The 16,601-nt window shown below is 42.7% G+C and overlaps 1 protein-coding gene across 1 annotated transcript in view; it reads left to right on the top strand.

The window, feature by feature from the left end:
• The window catches only part of TWF1 (twinfilin actin binding protein 1), an 84,429-nt gene that overhangs the window by 39,375 nt on the left and 28,453 nt on the right, over positions 1-16,601 (top strand). Inside the window, exons 2-3 of the mRNA XM_073619947.1 lie at positions 6,856-6,933; positions 8,076-8,254. Of these exons, the coding sequence (XP_073476048.1) occupies positions 6,856-6,933; positions 8,076-8,254 (257 nt within the window). The remainder of the gene's footprint in view (positions 1-6,855; positions 6,934-8,075; positions 8,255-16,601) is intronic.

Below are 16,601 nucleotides of genomic sequence, written 5' to 3'. Positions count from 1 at the left end.
GTATAAAAATGGATATCAAAGCATCACAAATGGGTACAGACCAACTGTACAGGCGCTGACGCGTTTCACACCAGGCACGGTGCTTAGTCATAGCTAGATGCTACATATACAAATCTATACTAATATGCCGATGGCAAAAAATATTTGCATAGATAAACAAAAGCTGATACAAAAGCAGGTCTGGAGAATTATGTGAAAACTATCAACATGAAAAGGCGTCTGCTCCTCTGTGAAGTAAAACAATGAAACTGCTTTCCGTCATGACGTCATGTCTGGTCTGAACTTCCTTATGGTGGAACGCACGCCACTCCTGGGAGGGAGCAGCGCCGGCATTTAGACAAAAAGACTATATACATTCGTGCCGAGTTACATGTAAGTGCAATATTTTTTGTAATTTCAAAATCTATTGCAATAAAATTACTATACTATATTATTTTCTTCAGTTTATGGTGGTGAAATCCTTTTAGAGGGAGAGTAACAGATTTATGGAAAATATTGGAAGATCTGATCAATTCGGATGGGTCATCAAATATCCCAACTCGCTTACTGACCTTTTATTCATTTAGAGGTCACCGGATCGACGGTGGGTGGGCACTTCTCACATTGGTGGTGGTATTTGGTACTTTATTGGAAGAACACTCCTCGGAAAAAGGATCACATTTTATGGTGTGGGTTTATTTATGGACATTCTTAGTTGATTTCAATGCAATGTGCTGAGGTTGTATTAGCACCGATTTTCCCTTTTTTTTTTTTTTTTTTTCTTTAATGGGGGGGTTTATCAGTAAAAGTTTGGCAACAACCAGGGAAATTGTAGGATATTAGGGGTCCTGGGTAATTGCCCAGTTTGCCCCCCCCTCTCCCTCCAAGTGGCGCTGTAATTAGAGGTACATAAAGACACAAGTGCCTGCCTGTGAATGGACAAATTGTACCTGCACTTTTGGCTACCCTCTTGTCTGTTGGTCAAACTTTATGTGAAAGTAATGTGTCAAGGGTATAGTAGGCCAAAAATGTCATGTATCAAACTGTTTCCAAGGTGGAAAATGATCAACTCTGAAAAGCATGGGACAAAGTATCTACAGCTATACGTAAGAAAAACAGTCATATTAAAATGATCTAAAGGGATCATGTGGGCAAATATACAATATTAGAGAATCCCCCACGTGGCTATTAAACCCACACACTTACATATAACTCTGCGCAATGGTGGTGCGGCCACGAGAATCCTAGACCAGCCAAGAACGCCCCTGCCGGGAGCCAAGGGGGGCGTAAAGGGGTGACAGCAGCCCACACAAGCAGCACCCCGGGTGGGCCAGTGTGTAAAAGGTAACACAGATGTATGTTGGATGGGGTGACCCCAAAAATAGGAGACCTAAGTGAAAAAGTGACACAAAAACAAAAAAAAAAATTAAAATATATGTTAAGTGTGTGGGTTTAATAGCCATGTGGGTGGTTCTCTCATATTGTATATTTGCCCACATGATCCCTTTAGATCATTTTAATATGACTGTTTTTCTTACTCATAGATAATCACTACGGTATTGCTTCTGACGAGTGGCTATAAGGCCTCGAAACGCGTAGAGCTAACAACTACCGATTGTGTATATATTCATGAATTTCCTATGGTCGTTCCTTTTTATCCTTTTTACTTTTCCTTTTACCTGTTTTAAGCTACGCTTTAGTGCGTCAATAACCTGTAACAGGTACTCTTTACTATGTGTATAATCATGCATCAATTATCCTGTATGTTTGCATAACATGTAAAAACTCCTTGTTGGAGTATCAACTATTATGTATTATTTGGTTCTAATGAATTGTAAAAACTTTTGATATTTAGCATAATGCAATGATAAAAATAAAAAACTAATTTTATGGTAATTTGGAATCAATTAAAAACTGTTTTTCTTTTTAATCAATTTTTCTGCCTCCGTGTGCTTCATGTAAAGTCCCTCTCCCGGTTTTCCCTTTTTTAATATATTGAACCGGGATGGAGGAGGGGAGTTGAACGACCCACAAACCTCTTTTTTCCTCTCTATCTACAGCCGTGGCCAAAAGTTTTGAGACTGACACAAGTCTGCTGCTTCAGTGTTTTTAGATCTTTTTGTCCGATGTTACTATGGTATACTGAAGTATAATTACAAGCATTTCATAAGTGTCAAAGGCTTTTATTGACAGTGACATTAAGTTTATGCAAAAAGTCAAGATTTGCAGTGTTGACCCTTCTTTTTCTAGACCTCTACAATTCTCCCTGGCATGCTGTCAATCAACTTATCAACTTCTGGGCCACATCCTAACTGATGGCAGCCCATTTTTGCATTATCAATGCTTGGAGTTTGGCAAAATTTGTGGAGTTTTTTTTTTTTTTTTATTCACCCGCCTCTTGAGGATTGACCACAAGTTCTCAATGGGATTAGGGTCTAGGGAGTTTCCTGGCCATGGATCCAAAAGGGATTCATGAGAGAAAATGACCCCAGTCCTCAGCAGTCCAATCTCTGTACCTTTTGCAGAATATCAGTCTGTCCCTGATGGTTTTTCCTGGACAGAAGTGGCTTCTTTGCTGCCCTTCTTGACACCAGGCCATCCTCCAAAAGTCTTCTCCTCACTGTGCATGCAGATCCACTCACACCCGCCTGCTGCCATTCCTCAGCAAGCTCTGCACTGGTGGTGCCCCGATCGCGGGAATTGCTGGACTTTCTTGGGCACCCTGAAGCCTTCACAAATACAGTGGAAATGTTTTTTTTTAAATTAAGTTCATTTTCATGGCAAAGAGGGACTTTGTCATTCATCTGATTACTCTTCATAACATTCTGGAGTATATGCAAATTGCCATTAAAAAAAAAACTGAGGCAGCAGACTTTGTGAAAAGTAATATTTGCGTCAGTCTCAAAACTTTTGGCCACAGATGTACACAAAAATCAGGTTATCTGGTACAGACTAAGCCCTGGTTCACATTATGAATGGCACAGGACCGCATGTTGCTTTTTAATCACATTTGATTCAGTGCAGTGCCATTTGAGCCCTTTCATTTTGAATGGGCTCAATTTGCACTGTTGCACCAAAAGTAGTTCATGCACTACTTTTGGAAACTCGCTGCAACCGGATTGCATGGTACATTTATACCATGCGATCCGGTGCAGCCAAATGCGCACTGCGTTTGTGACCTGCGTTTGGGGTGTCCTTAACTTAACATTGACACCCCCTGCAGATCGCAGCTACGGTGTGTTTTGAATGCAGTGCAGGAAAATGCCACTGATCGTGGGTTTCCCACACCACGTTCTAGTGTAAACCCAGGCTAATCAACACCAATAAACTTGGACAAAAAATTCTGTTGCAGTCATAAACCCAGAAAATCTTAATATATTGTGATTATGTAAAACTAATATAAATGTCTTTGATTTCTTCCGGACTGCCCACCATTGATATACGTCGCTACTTTGACGGTAAATACCAGATAGCGGCCATAACCCCGGTATTTTTATTCATGGCTGGCTGTCCTCTTTCACATAAAAGTGGTCTTGGTGGCGGATTCGCCACAAGATCACTTCTTTGGGTGACGGGAGAGGTGCCCCCCCCCCCCCCCCTCTCGCAGCCTCCCTGGTGCCTCCACCGTTTACCGGAGCCATTAGAAGTGGCGGAAACGATCCGATCCCCAGGCTGGATGGGCAGGAAGTAGAGTGAGGGCATGATGGGCCCCCACTCCACTCTATGCCCTTGGAGGACTGCAGCGACGTCAAACGTCACTTCCCCCCTCCGGCCATAAAGGGACAATTTTTTAAATTTATTTTTTGGTATTTTTTTTTAAGTTTAAATGTGAGACCTGAGATCTTTTTGACCACAGATCTCACATTAAAGAGGCCCTGTCATGTTTTTTTTTCTATTACAAGGAATGTTTACATTCCTTGTAATGGGAATAAAAGTATCCAAATTTTTTTTTAAAGGGACAGTAAAAATAAAGTAAAATAAATAAGAAAATTTTTTTTTAAATTAAAGCTTCCTGTCCCTCCAAGCTCACGCGCAGAAGCGAACGCATACGCAAGTCGCGCCCACATATGTAAACGGTGTTCAAACCACACGTGCGGTATCGCTGCATTTGTTAGAATGAGAGCAATACAGGCATCAAACAAGATGGGGTCTGTAGGTTTGTTCTTAAGTTGAATTTGTTTGCAAGTCGGAATAGGTATAGCTCCAGCCAAAAAAAAAATTAAGTTTGTTGGATAGCATAGGAAAGGATTTTCACCCCTGTAACATTTGTTTTGCTGTCTGTGCCCCTGTTCAGAAGATTAACAATGTATTGACACTTCCGGCAGTTCGCATATGGCAGTGTTAACTGCTGTGCTAGTTGGTTGTGATGCAGGAACCTGCAGTGGATTCGCAGGGCAGAAGTGTGAACCAAGCCTAAGGCTCCATTCACACTAGCGCGTTTTTTGATGCATTTTGCATTTTGCAGAAATGCACGGGAATTTTTTAACATGGGTTCCTATGGAACATGTTCACATCAATGCCTTTTTGTTTCTCTGCATTTTTGGAAAGGGCCAGGGACTTTTTTTCATGCAAAATGCAGCGTTTTGCATGTAATAGAATTCAATGGACAAGCATCAAAAACGCAAGTGCAGCGTTTTTGCCGTGTGTTTTTTTTTTTTAATTTTTTTTTTAGACTGTAAAAAAAAACTGGAAAAAAAAAAAAAAAAAAAAAAAAACGCAAATCGCGGCAAAAACGCCGCAAAAACGCTGCTCAAAAACGTGGCAAGCATGAAAAAAAAACCTCCAAAAACGCTCAAAAGCAACATGCATAGGTGTGAATCGAGCCTAAGTGGTTACAACTTATGTTTCAGGCTCCATGCACAATAGCGTTTATTTTAAAGCTCCTAGAAGCTGTTATTAGCATTTTTTCTGCTCCTAGAATCTAAATTTTGTTCTCCTATGCTCACTACTTTAGGCTATTAGTGTTTTTTTTGAGCTTCAGCATCTAGGAGCAGAAAAAAAATAGTTTTTTAGGGTTTCTTGGGGAGTTTTCCCAGCAGAAAAAACAGTAACTGCTCCTAAACGCTACCAATAGCATTTTTCAACATTTCTTTTATTTATTTTTTAAGCAGCTGCAAAAAATGGTAATAAAAATGCTTACGCTCCTAAATGCTACAAAATGCTATAGCCAGTGTGTGTTTTTTTTTTTGTTTTTTTTTTTTTGTTTTTAACTTAGCCTTATGCTGGCCATACACTATATGAAAAATCATTAAAACCCATTTTCGAAAAACGAACATTCGGCCGTGAGAGCAAACGATGGTTCCATCATGTAATGACCGATAAATCATTCAATGGACAGGACATAAATGAATCAATTTTTTGTTAGTTTTTTACATATACCTAGTGCAAACAGTTTGGACAGGAAACACATTAACCTTTCAATTTATTGTTCGTTCGGCAGAAAATTTCCAAACTTGTCCTTCGTTTCTTCGGCTCAAAAAGTCCCAACCGATTTATGCCCATTAACTGGCCGAAAAACGAACTAACTGTCTAAATGACTGAATTTCGGCAGATTTTTGTATAGTGTATGTGGCCAGCATTAGGCTACAACATGAACACAGGCGGTTTGGCCTGTCTGCATCAAGTCCTGGCATTTTCAGGCACCAGAGAGGCATAGAGGCAGCATCCAGCGTCACTGTCAGCGGCTTGTCAAAATCAATGACAGGCTAAAATACGTGGAGGCTGGATGCTGAACTGAATGGTACTTGCATATAGGGTCATATACATCGGTGTTAATTTCGTCGACTAAATGAATATTATTTTAGTCGACTAAAATACGACTAAAACTAAAACAACTGAAATTACTAAAATACAACTGAAACTAAAATGGGACTAAAACTAAAATGCTATTTTAGTCAAAAGACTAAAACTAAATTGAAATTTGACTTCATAATTAACAGTGATCTGTAGTGCATGTTCATACCTCAATGTAATAATAAATAACATATTAGATTTTTCACTCCAGCAGTATATAATGAGTTTGCAAATTGTAGAGAATTGTTAACTAATGCCATACAATTGAATTACACCCATTATATTTTAGACGACTAAAATGAAGTACTGGAGATTTACTGGAGATTTAGTCTACTAAATACGACTAACACTAAAACAATTGCAGAAGACTAAAATGGGACTAAAACTAAAATACCATTTTAGTCCTAAGACTAATGCCCTGTACACACTATCGGACATTCCGACAACAAAATCCATCAGATTTTTTCTGACGGATGTTGGCTCAAACTTGTCTTGCATACACACGGTCGCGCAAAGTTGGTCGGAAATTCCCAACGTCAAGAACGCGGTGACGTACAACACATACAACGAGCTGAGAAAAAATGAAGTTCAATAGCCAGTGCTGCTCTTCTGCTTGATTCCGAGCATGTGTGGAACTTTGTGTATCGAACTGTCTACACACAATCGGAATTTACGAGATCGGATTTTGTTGTCGGAAAATCTTATAGCCTGCTCTCAAACTTTGTGTGTTGGAAATTCTGATGGAAACTGTCCAGTGGAGCCCACACATGGTCGGAATTTCCGAAAACAAGCTCCGATCGCACATTTTCCGTCGGAAAGTCCGATCGTGTGTACAGGGCATTAGACTAAAACTAAATCGAAATTTGCTGCCAAAATGAACACTGATATACATTCATTGATATATGCCCCAAAGGCAATTTTTAAATACCTAAAAACTCAAGTTGTAGTTGTGTATTACCCCATGATTACTGATTGGAAAAAAAAGGCCAATCTAATTCAAACTGATTTTAAAACAATGTCTTTATATTTTTAATACCTTATTTCCTTATACAACAGTACAACAATGTTTCTTTTTATTAACAGCAAGTGACGATGTTCGAGAAACCTTTGCCAAAGCCAGAAATGGAAAGTACAGACTGCTAAAGCTGGATATCGAAGATGGTTTGTAATCCAGTTATTTCTTTCTGCCTTCAATGCAAAGTGTGTGTTCATGAACCAGAGTACAGACCTATTTAGAGAACTCCACCTTCCATGCCTCATAAACAGCAGTTCTATGTCGTTTTTTCATTTAACCTCTCTCTGTGTGTCCTGGTGACTATGGTTACCAGGACTGGAAGTGAAGGAAAAACCAAAACAAATGGGAAATTTTGCAATGGGGACATTGGTCCCACAATAATACTGTCACTGTGCCCATCCAGAGTGTTTCTAAACCGTCCACCCTGCATCAATTACACTCACATTATCAGTGATCCAGCATTGCTCCTGCGTCAGCTACCACCATATAGAAAGCCCAATGCTTCCTGATATGGGAGAGCATATGACATCCACTCATTGACCATGTACAGGTCTAGCAGACAATCACTAGACCTGAGCACTGTCACAGGACACGGGGGGGGGGGGGGGGGATTGAGGAGGGAGGGGAATCACCACTCCCATTTTAGCCTCTGACACAGAATGACTGCAGCTCTGGATCGCTGAAAATTTAAATGGGAAAAGTAACAGTAACTCTTAAAGGCTAAGATCCTTTTCATACTGGAGCGTTTTGCAGGCTCTATAGCGTTAAAAATAGCGCCTACAAACCGCCCTAAAACAGCTGCTCCATTCACTCCAGTGTGAAAGCCCGAGGGCTTTCACACTGGAGCGGTGCGCTGGCAGGGCGTCAGAAAAAGTCCTGCCAGCAGCTTCTTTGGAGCGGTGAACTCACCGTTCCTCCACTGCTGCTCCCCATTGAAATCAATGGGGTAGCGCTGTGATACTGCCGGCAAAACGCGCTCCGGCGGCGTTTTGTGGGCGGATTTAACCTCTTTTCGGCCACTAACGGGGGGGGGGATTAAAACCGCTAAAACGACGGTAAAGCGGCACTAAAAATAGCGCCGCTTTACCGCTGATGCCGGTGGCGGCACAGTGAGAAAGGGACATTACCTGTATGTAAAAATCACCAAGCAAGCTTTACTACCGCTTTAAATGGGTACATATATTTATTAGATGAAAACTTTCATATTTATCCTGAAATCTAGGTAAAGTGGCAGTGTTACTGGGGAAATAGCTAATCTCCTGTAAATTCTTCTTTGTTTTCCTAATAGAGCAATTGACTGTGAGCGTTCGTGAAAAGCCAGTAAGCTCTTGGGACAAAGACTACGATGACTTTATATTGCCAATTTTAGAAGATCAGCAACCATGTTACATTTTGTATCGTTTGGATACCCAGAATGCACAGGGCTACGAATGGGTCTTCATTGCCTGGTCACCAGACTACTCTCATGTAAGTGCAGGCCACAGTATGCTTTACAGAATTTGATGTTTAATTTCATTATTGCTGATAAAATGATGGTTATTTGTAAGGGGCCTGAAAAATACATTTACAAGAGAAAATTAAATAAGATTGGAGGATTTGATCAAAGTTTATGATGCTTAAAGTGGTTGTAAACCTCAGACATGAAATATGAACAAAGCATATCCTTTATATTGTGTGCTTGTCTCTATCCAAACACTGAGTGAGAGTTCTCTCTGCTGCATGAGTCGCTTCTGACTGCTTTTCCCAACACAAGAGATAAAAAAGTGATTGGGGGAGGGGTGCTCCAGCACACGGTTTGTTACTGATCTCCTCAACTCTGCATGTTCTCTGTGTACTGTGTGAGGCAAGGAGGAGGGAGGTTCCCTTCCCTCTAATCAGAGATCAGAGCTGTTCTCTCTGAGATCTGCACTGTGACACTTCAGATCCCCGCCCCCTGTATAAATTCTGGACTTTAACCACTTAAGGACCGAGCCTCCTTTTGACACTTGTTGTATACAAGTTAAAATCTTTTTTTTTTTTTGCTAGAAAATTACTTAGAACCCCCAAACATTATATGTATATATTTTTTTTCTAACACCCTAGAGAATAAAATGGCGGTCGTTGCAATACTTTGTCACACTGTATTGTATTTGCGCAGCAGTCTTACAAGCACACTTTTTTTTGGAAAAAAATAACAGTAAAGTTAGCCCATTTTTTTTATATTGTGAAAGATCATGTTTTGCCGAGGAAAATTGATACCCAACATGTTACGCTTCAAAATTGCGAGCACTCGTGGAATGGCGACAAACATTTACCCTTAAAAATCTCCATAGGCGAGGTTTAAAATTTTTTACAGGCTACCAGTTTTGAGTTACAGAGGAGGTCTAGGGCTAGAATTATTGCTCTCGCTCTAATGATCGCGGCAATACCTCACATGTGTGGTTTGAACACCATTTTCATATGCGGGCGCTACTCACGTATGTGTTCGCTTCTGCACGCAAGCTCGTCGAGACGGATGCTTTAAAAAAAAATGTTTTTCTTATTTATTTTACTTTTTATTTTGACACTGTCTTTTTAAACAAAAAATTTGAGTCGCTTTTATTCCTATTACAAGGAATGTAAACATCCCTTGTAATAGAACAAAAGCATGACAGGACCTCTTAAATATGAGATCTGGGGTCAAAAAGACCTCAGATCTCATATTTACACTAAAATGGAATAAAAAAAAATGTCTTCTTTTTAAGGGCTGTGGGCAGAAGTAACGCTTGACATCGCTTACACCCTCCCATGCTATGGAGCCGAGTGGGGGCCACTTTCCCCTGAGTCGGCAGCCAGGCATCGACAGGAAAGGACGCGACAGGCTCCACCGCTACCGGTAAGCGGCGGAGACAACAAGAGCGTGGCGGGAGGGGGGTGGGCACCTCTCCCGCCACTGATAAAAGTGATCTTGTGGCGAATCCACCACAGAGACCACTTTTATCCTAAAGAGAAACGCACAGCGTTCCCGAAATTCCCGGGGTTATGGCAGCTAGCTGCTGCCATAACAACGATATTTAGCATCAAAGTACCGACGTACGGGTAAAAGGGATGTAGAGGACAAATGCCTGCTAATAAACAGGTTTAACTTATGTGGGGAAATTCCTTTCATCCCTGTGTAACACCTGAGGCTAGTCTCTTCACAGGGTATTGGTGGTAAGTTAATTGGCTCTTGTCTAAATTGGCCCTAGAATGTGTATGTATGAATGTGAAGTTAGGGACCTTAGATTGTAAGCTCCTTGAGGTCAGGGTCTGATATCAATGTACAATATATATGTAAAGCTCTATATAAATTGACAGCACTATAAAAGGACCTTTTTTATAATGTAAGCATTTACAACCACTTTAAATTATTTTAATTAGTAGTTACCTGTGAGAGATTGTTTACCCACATATTTAATGTTAATTATTTTGTCTGAGGATGATTCAGAGTCAGAAGTACAAAACCCCTTGGGGTCTGAAATTGCCTACCCTGTTCATTGCCAGAACTAATACTACCATTTTTCAGTTCAGCTAAGCTGGCCCCCCTACAATCCGTACAAATAAACACTCAAGTGCGTTTCTTTAGTGCTACATTTGTGCAGTTTTGTGCTGTAAAAATTTATATTTGTGCTGCTTTTATTTTTTTCCAGACTGACATCATCTGGCCCCCCTACAACAGCCAAATGACACAACTGGGCTGGTTGGTTAGTGCTACATTTGTGCTGGCTTGTGCTGTTTACATTTCAGTTCTATCTTTTATCGATTTTGCGGTTTTTTACAGCGGAGTTCCACCCAAAAGTGGAACTTCCGCTTTAAGTACTCCTCGCTCCCTTACATGCCACATTTGGCATGTCATATTTTTTTGGGGGGGGGGGGGGGGAGTGGGTGCTTAGTTTTGAGTGGGACCTCCTGTCCCACTTCCTGCTTCCGCCTACGGGTCGCCTAGATGACTCCTCTCTCCCTAAGCGGCCCCTTCCTCTCGGCAATCTTTGGGGACACGTGACAAGTCCCAGAAGATTGCCTGTCCACTGGGAGAGCACAGCGCGACTCGCACATGCGCAGTATCGCCCGGCCGTGAAGCCGCAAGCTGTCATGGCCGGGTGCCCACATTTTAAATGGAGGCGCCGAGGGGGAGAGGTGTGCGGCTGCATCGCTGGACCATGGAACAGGTGAGTGTCTGTTTATTAAAAGTCAGCAGCTAAACTTTTTGTTGCTGCTGACTTTTTTAACCACTTGACAACTGGGCACTTAAACCCCCTTCCTAACCAGACCAATTTTCAGCTTTCGGTGCTCTCACATTTTGAATGACAATTACTCAGTCATGCAACACTGTACCCATATGAAATTTTTGTCCTTTTTTTCACACAAATAGAGCTTTCTTTTGGTGGTATTTAATCACCGCTGGGTTCTTTATTTTTTGCGCTATAAAAGAAAAAAGACTGAAAATTCGGTTAAAAAATGAAATTTTCTTTGTTTCCGTTATAAAATTTAGCAAATTTAGTAATTTTTCTTCGTAAATTTTGGCCACAATTTATACTGCTACATATCTTTGGTAAAAATAAGTACAAATCGGTGTAAATTATTTGGTCTTTGTGAAAGTTATAGAGTCCAAAAGCTATGGTGCCAATATCTGAAAATTGATCATACCTAAATTACTGACGGACTATCTATATTCTTGAGACCCTAACATGCCAGAAAAGTACAAATACCCCCCAAATGACCCCTTTTTGGAAAGAAGACATTCCAAGGTATTTAGTAAGAGGCAGGGTGAGTTTTTTGAAGTTGGCAATTTTTCCCACGATTCTTTGCAAAATCAAGATTTTTTTTTTTCTTTTTTTTTTTTTTTCCACAAAAATGTCATATTAGCAGGTTATTTCTCACACACCGCATATGCATACCACAAATTACACCCCAAAACACATTCTGCTATTACTCCCGAGTATGGCAATACCACATGTGTGAGACTTTTACACAGCGTGGCCACATACAGAGGCCCAACATGCACGGAGCACCTCCAGGCGTTCTGGAGCACCCAGGCCAATTCTGACATTTCTCTCCTAAATGTAAAAATCATCATTTATTTGCTAGAAAATTACATAGAACCCCAAAACATTATATATGTTTTTTTTAGCAAAGACCCTAGAGAATACAATGGTGGTTGTTGCAACTTTTTATCTTGCACGGTATTTGCGCAGCAATTTTTTGAACGCTTTTTTGGGGGGAAAACACAGTTTTGTGCTTTAAAAAAAAACAAAAACAGTAAAGTTGGCCCAATGTTTTTGCATAATGTGAAAGATGAAGTTACGCCGAGTAAATAGATACCTAACATGTCATTCTTCAAAATTGCACACGCTCGTGGAATAGCGCCAAACTTCGCTACTTAAAAATCCCCATAGGCGACGCTTTAACATTTTTTACTGGTTACATGTTTTGAGTTACAGAGGAGGTCTAGGGCCAAAATGATTTCTCTCACTCTAACGTTCGCACCGATACCTCACATGTGTGGTTTGAACACCGTTTTCATATGTGGGCGGGACTTACGTGTGCATTCGCTTCTGCATGCGAGCACACGGACAGGGGCACTTTAAAAAATTTTTTTTTTTTTTTTTATTGTTCGTTTTACTTTATTTATTTTAGTTTGACACTTTAAAAAAAAAAAAAAAAAAATTGATCACTTTTATTCCTATTACAAGGAATGTAAACATCCCTTGTAATAGGAATATGGCATGACAGGTCCTCTTTACAGTGAGATATGGGGTCAATAAGACCCCACATCTCACCTCTAGGCTGGGAAGCCTGAAATAAAAAAAAAAAAAAAAAACAAAAAAAAACGATCCTGGCTTCGATCGTAGTGGTGAGACGGTGGAAGCACTGGAGGGCGGCGGGAAGGGGGGGAGGTCCCCTCTCGCCTCCCATAAGAACGATCAAGCAGTGGAATAGCCGCTATGATCATTCCTATGGTGTAGGGAATCGCCGGCTGAAAAAGCTGATATCTGAATGATGCCTGTAGCTGCACCCATCATTCAGATATCCCCACACAAAGTCAAGGACGTCGTATGATGGCCGGTGGGCGGGAAGTGGTTAAAACACATTTTTTTTTTTTTTTAACACAAAGTTGTCCATTTATACAATATTTCGAACACATAACATGTACATACCAAAAATGACACCCCGAAATAGATTCACCTACTCCCCCTGAGTACGGCGATACCACATGTGTGAGACTTCCACAACCTGGTCACATACAGAGGCCCAGTACAGCCGAATATGGCCGAGCATGGCTGCGCATGGCAGGGTATCACCGAGTATGGCTGGGTATTGCAGGGTGTTGCGGAGTATTGCAGGGTGTTGCGGAGTAGTGCAGAGTATTGCGGAGTAGTGCAGAGTATTGTGGGGTATTGTGGGGTGTTGCGGAGTATTGTGGGGTGTTGCGGAGTATTGTGGGGTGTTGCGGAGTATTGTGGGGTGTTGCGGAGTATTGTGGGGTGTTGCGGGGTGTTGCAGAGTAGTGTGGGGTGTTGCAGAGTAGTGTGGGGTATTGTGGGGTGTTGCGGAGTATTGTGGGGTGTTGCGGAGTATTGTGGGGTGTTGCGGAGTATTGTGGGGTGTTGCGGGGTATTGCAGAGTAGTGTGGGGTGTTGCAGAGTAGTGTGGGGTATTGTGGGGTGTTGCGGAGTATTGTGGGGTATTGTGGGGTATTGTGGGGTGTTGCGGAGTATTGTGGGGTGTTGCGGGGTATTGTGGGGTGTTGCGGGGTATTGTGGGGTGTTGCGGGGTATTGTGGGGTGTTGCGGAGTATTGCAGGGTATTGTGGGGTGTTGCGGGGTATTGTGGGGTGTTGCGGAGTATTGTGGGGTATTGTGGGGTGTTGCGGAGTATTGTGGGGTATTGCTGGTTATTGTGGGGTATTGCGGGGTATTGTGGGGTGTTGCAGAGTAGTGCGGGGTATTGGGGAGTAGTGCAGAGTATTGCAGAGCATTGTGGGGTGTTGCAGAGTAGTGCAGAGTATTGTGGGGTATTATAGTATGGAGGGATGGCTGAGCATGGAGGGATGGATGGCTGGATGTGACTGTATTTGTCACAGAGCAGCGTTGTGGGCACTACAGATGCAGCCCACAACGCTGCTACCATCCGATCCCTCCCCCGCTCCTCCCCCTCTGTACCGATCGGTACACAGAGGGGAGGGAGGAACCGGCGTCATGACATGACGCCGGTTTGTTTACATGTGATCGCTCCGTCATTTGACGGAGCGATCACATGGTAAACGGCCGCGATTAGCGGCCGTTCACCGTGATCCGTGATGCGCCGGGTCCTCTGGACCCGGCGGTCACAGAAGTTCTCGGGTGCGCGCCCCAGGGGGCGCGCGAGAGCAGTATTCTGGGAGGACGTCCATGGACGTCCTCCCAGGATAAGCCGACCGCGCTGTGGCCGTCTTTCGGCTATGGCCCGGTCGGCATGTGGTTAATAAACAAAAAAAGCCTGGAACTCCGCTTTGACGATTTATTAAAGGACACCAAAGGTCTCTCAGCCCCCCCTACAACACCCAAAAGACACAAAACTGGTCTCGTTGGTTAGTGCTAGGTTTGTGCTTTTTTTTTTTTTTTTTTTTTTATCAAACCCCACCCACTTTGCCCCCCTACAATTAGCACAAATAAAGACTCCAGTCTTTAGTGCTACATTTGTGCTGTAAGAATTTACATTTGTACTGCTTTTATTTTTAAGATATTACCAATTGTTTTCAGGCGATGACATCACCCAGCCCTCCTACAATAGCCAAAAGACACAAAAACCTGGCTGGTTGGTTGGTGCTACATTTGTGCCGTTTAAATTTCCATTCTATATTTTATCGTTTTTGCGTTTATTAATGATTTATTAGTGTGAATCTAGGGATAGTTCAGTCAGTGTGAGTGTAGTGTGACCACCATTCATCTTTACATTAGTGTGAATGAAGGGATCGTTTAACACAGTATATTTTATTGCGTTACTGCAAGTTTAACGCCATATATTTCAGTGCGTTACGTGCCATTTAACGGAGTGAATTTCTGTGCGTTAGTGCGTGCTTAACGCTGTATATTTCAGTTGTTACTGCAAGCTTAACGCCATAAAGTTCTGTGCGTTACTACACATTTGATGCAGTATAATATAGTGTGTCTGTAGTGAATACTCAAATTAAAGTGCACCAAACGCCACTTTCCATGGATAAAGTGCATCCACAAACATCTCCCGCAGTACACAGTCCCCTGCAGCTGGCAGAGTGGCTAAACCTGCCTCCTTGTCCACAGCTAGTCCTGCCATAGCCCCAGCATTAGGCATGGAGGAGTCAGCTGAGTTATTTGAACACAGCGTCAGTCACTTGCTCCTTGACGATACACAGCCATTACTCGATTCACTCGACTCGATTCGATTCAGATGATGGTTCTGAGGTTGAGGAAGGCTGGAACATGAGCCTGCAGAGAGGGGAGAACACTGGTACACAAATTGGCATTCATGTTCCCCCAGCCATAGCGTATTGCCAAATTGTCTCCAGATTGTCTCCAGTGGTAATGAGGATAGAGGAGATGATGATGATGAGGTCACTGCTTGGACTTGGGTGCTGGATAGAGCAGAGGAGGAAAGTGAGGGTGAGGCACAACCCCAACGAGGCAGCCATCATGGAAGAGTAGATCTATTCCATAACATTGTACCTTTTTTAGTACATGTGCAGCTGATCACACTGTTGCTATTTGCAAACTTTGTCTCAAGCGTGGCAAAAATGCCAACCATTTGGGTACCACATGCTTGACAAGGCATTTAACCTCCCACCACTCAGCCCATTGGCAGGAGCACCTAAAAGCCACACAAAAGGGGCACAAATCTGTCCCCCCTCCTTACTCGCCTCGGTCTGTCCCTGCTATACCTCATGACCTCTCAGCAGCATCCACTGACAGGAATGATGGAATTGCTCAGGGTGTCCCAGGTCCTTGCACCTGCCAGCTGCACACCACCAGCTGTAGACTGTAGCCGGCAAATTTGTCTGCCCCATCTGCTGCAGTGAAAAAAAAAACAGTCCCTGCCACCCAATGCCCAGCGTCTAAATGCAAACTTGTCAAAGCTGCTGGCTCTACAACTCCTGCCTTTCCGCCTGGGGGATTCTGTCCCCTTCCGTGAATTTGCAGAATGTGCTGTACCACAATGGCAGGTTCCCAGTCGCTATTTCTTTTCATGTAAGGCCATTCCAGCTTTCTACCATCACGTGAAAGGCAATGTTGTGGCATCATTGGGCATGGCAGTCAGCCGCAAAGTCCATCTTACTGCTGACATGTGGTCCAGCAAGCATGGGCAGGGACAATCTAGACAGGGACGACTGCCCAGCATACTGGGTAACTCTGCTTGGAACTCTGGAGGATGCAGGACAGGGCTCAGTGCTTCAGCTTGTGCCCCCACGTCTCCATACAGCTAGTGATGATGCAAGATTTGTCAGCTCCTCCTTCTTCTCTGAGTACCTGTGTGAGTATGGCACAACAACAGGCTCAGGCCAGCTAGGCTTTTTTTTCCCCACGCCAATGGCTGCTCATAAAGGATTCATGCACTGTACTGTCACCATTTGAAGGAGGCCACAAGGTTAGTGAGCTGTGACAATGCATGCATCAGGGACAAAATCCCTGTTGTGTTCTTGCTGGAGCAGACTCTGCTTGGCATTATGGACAGGGCACTCGAGGCAGAGCTGTGGGATGAAGTGGAGGACTTCCTTTCCTCTCAAGGCCCACTTTATGCAGACACCATTGTTTCTATGACACAGAACCCAAGTCCAATTCTTGCTTTCATCAAGAGTACTTCT

This window comes from Aquarana catesbeiana, linkage group LG03, assembly GCF_042186555.1.
Source record: "Aquarana catesbeiana isolate 2022-GZ linkage group LG03, ASM4218655v1, whole genome shotgun sequence".
Classification (NCBI taxonomy): Eukaryota; Metazoa; Chordata; class Amphibia; order Anura; family Ranidae; genus Aquarana; species Aquarana catesbeiana.
Note: the sequence above shows the minus strand (reverse complement) of the source record. Positions and strands in the feature narration are given on the sequence as shown.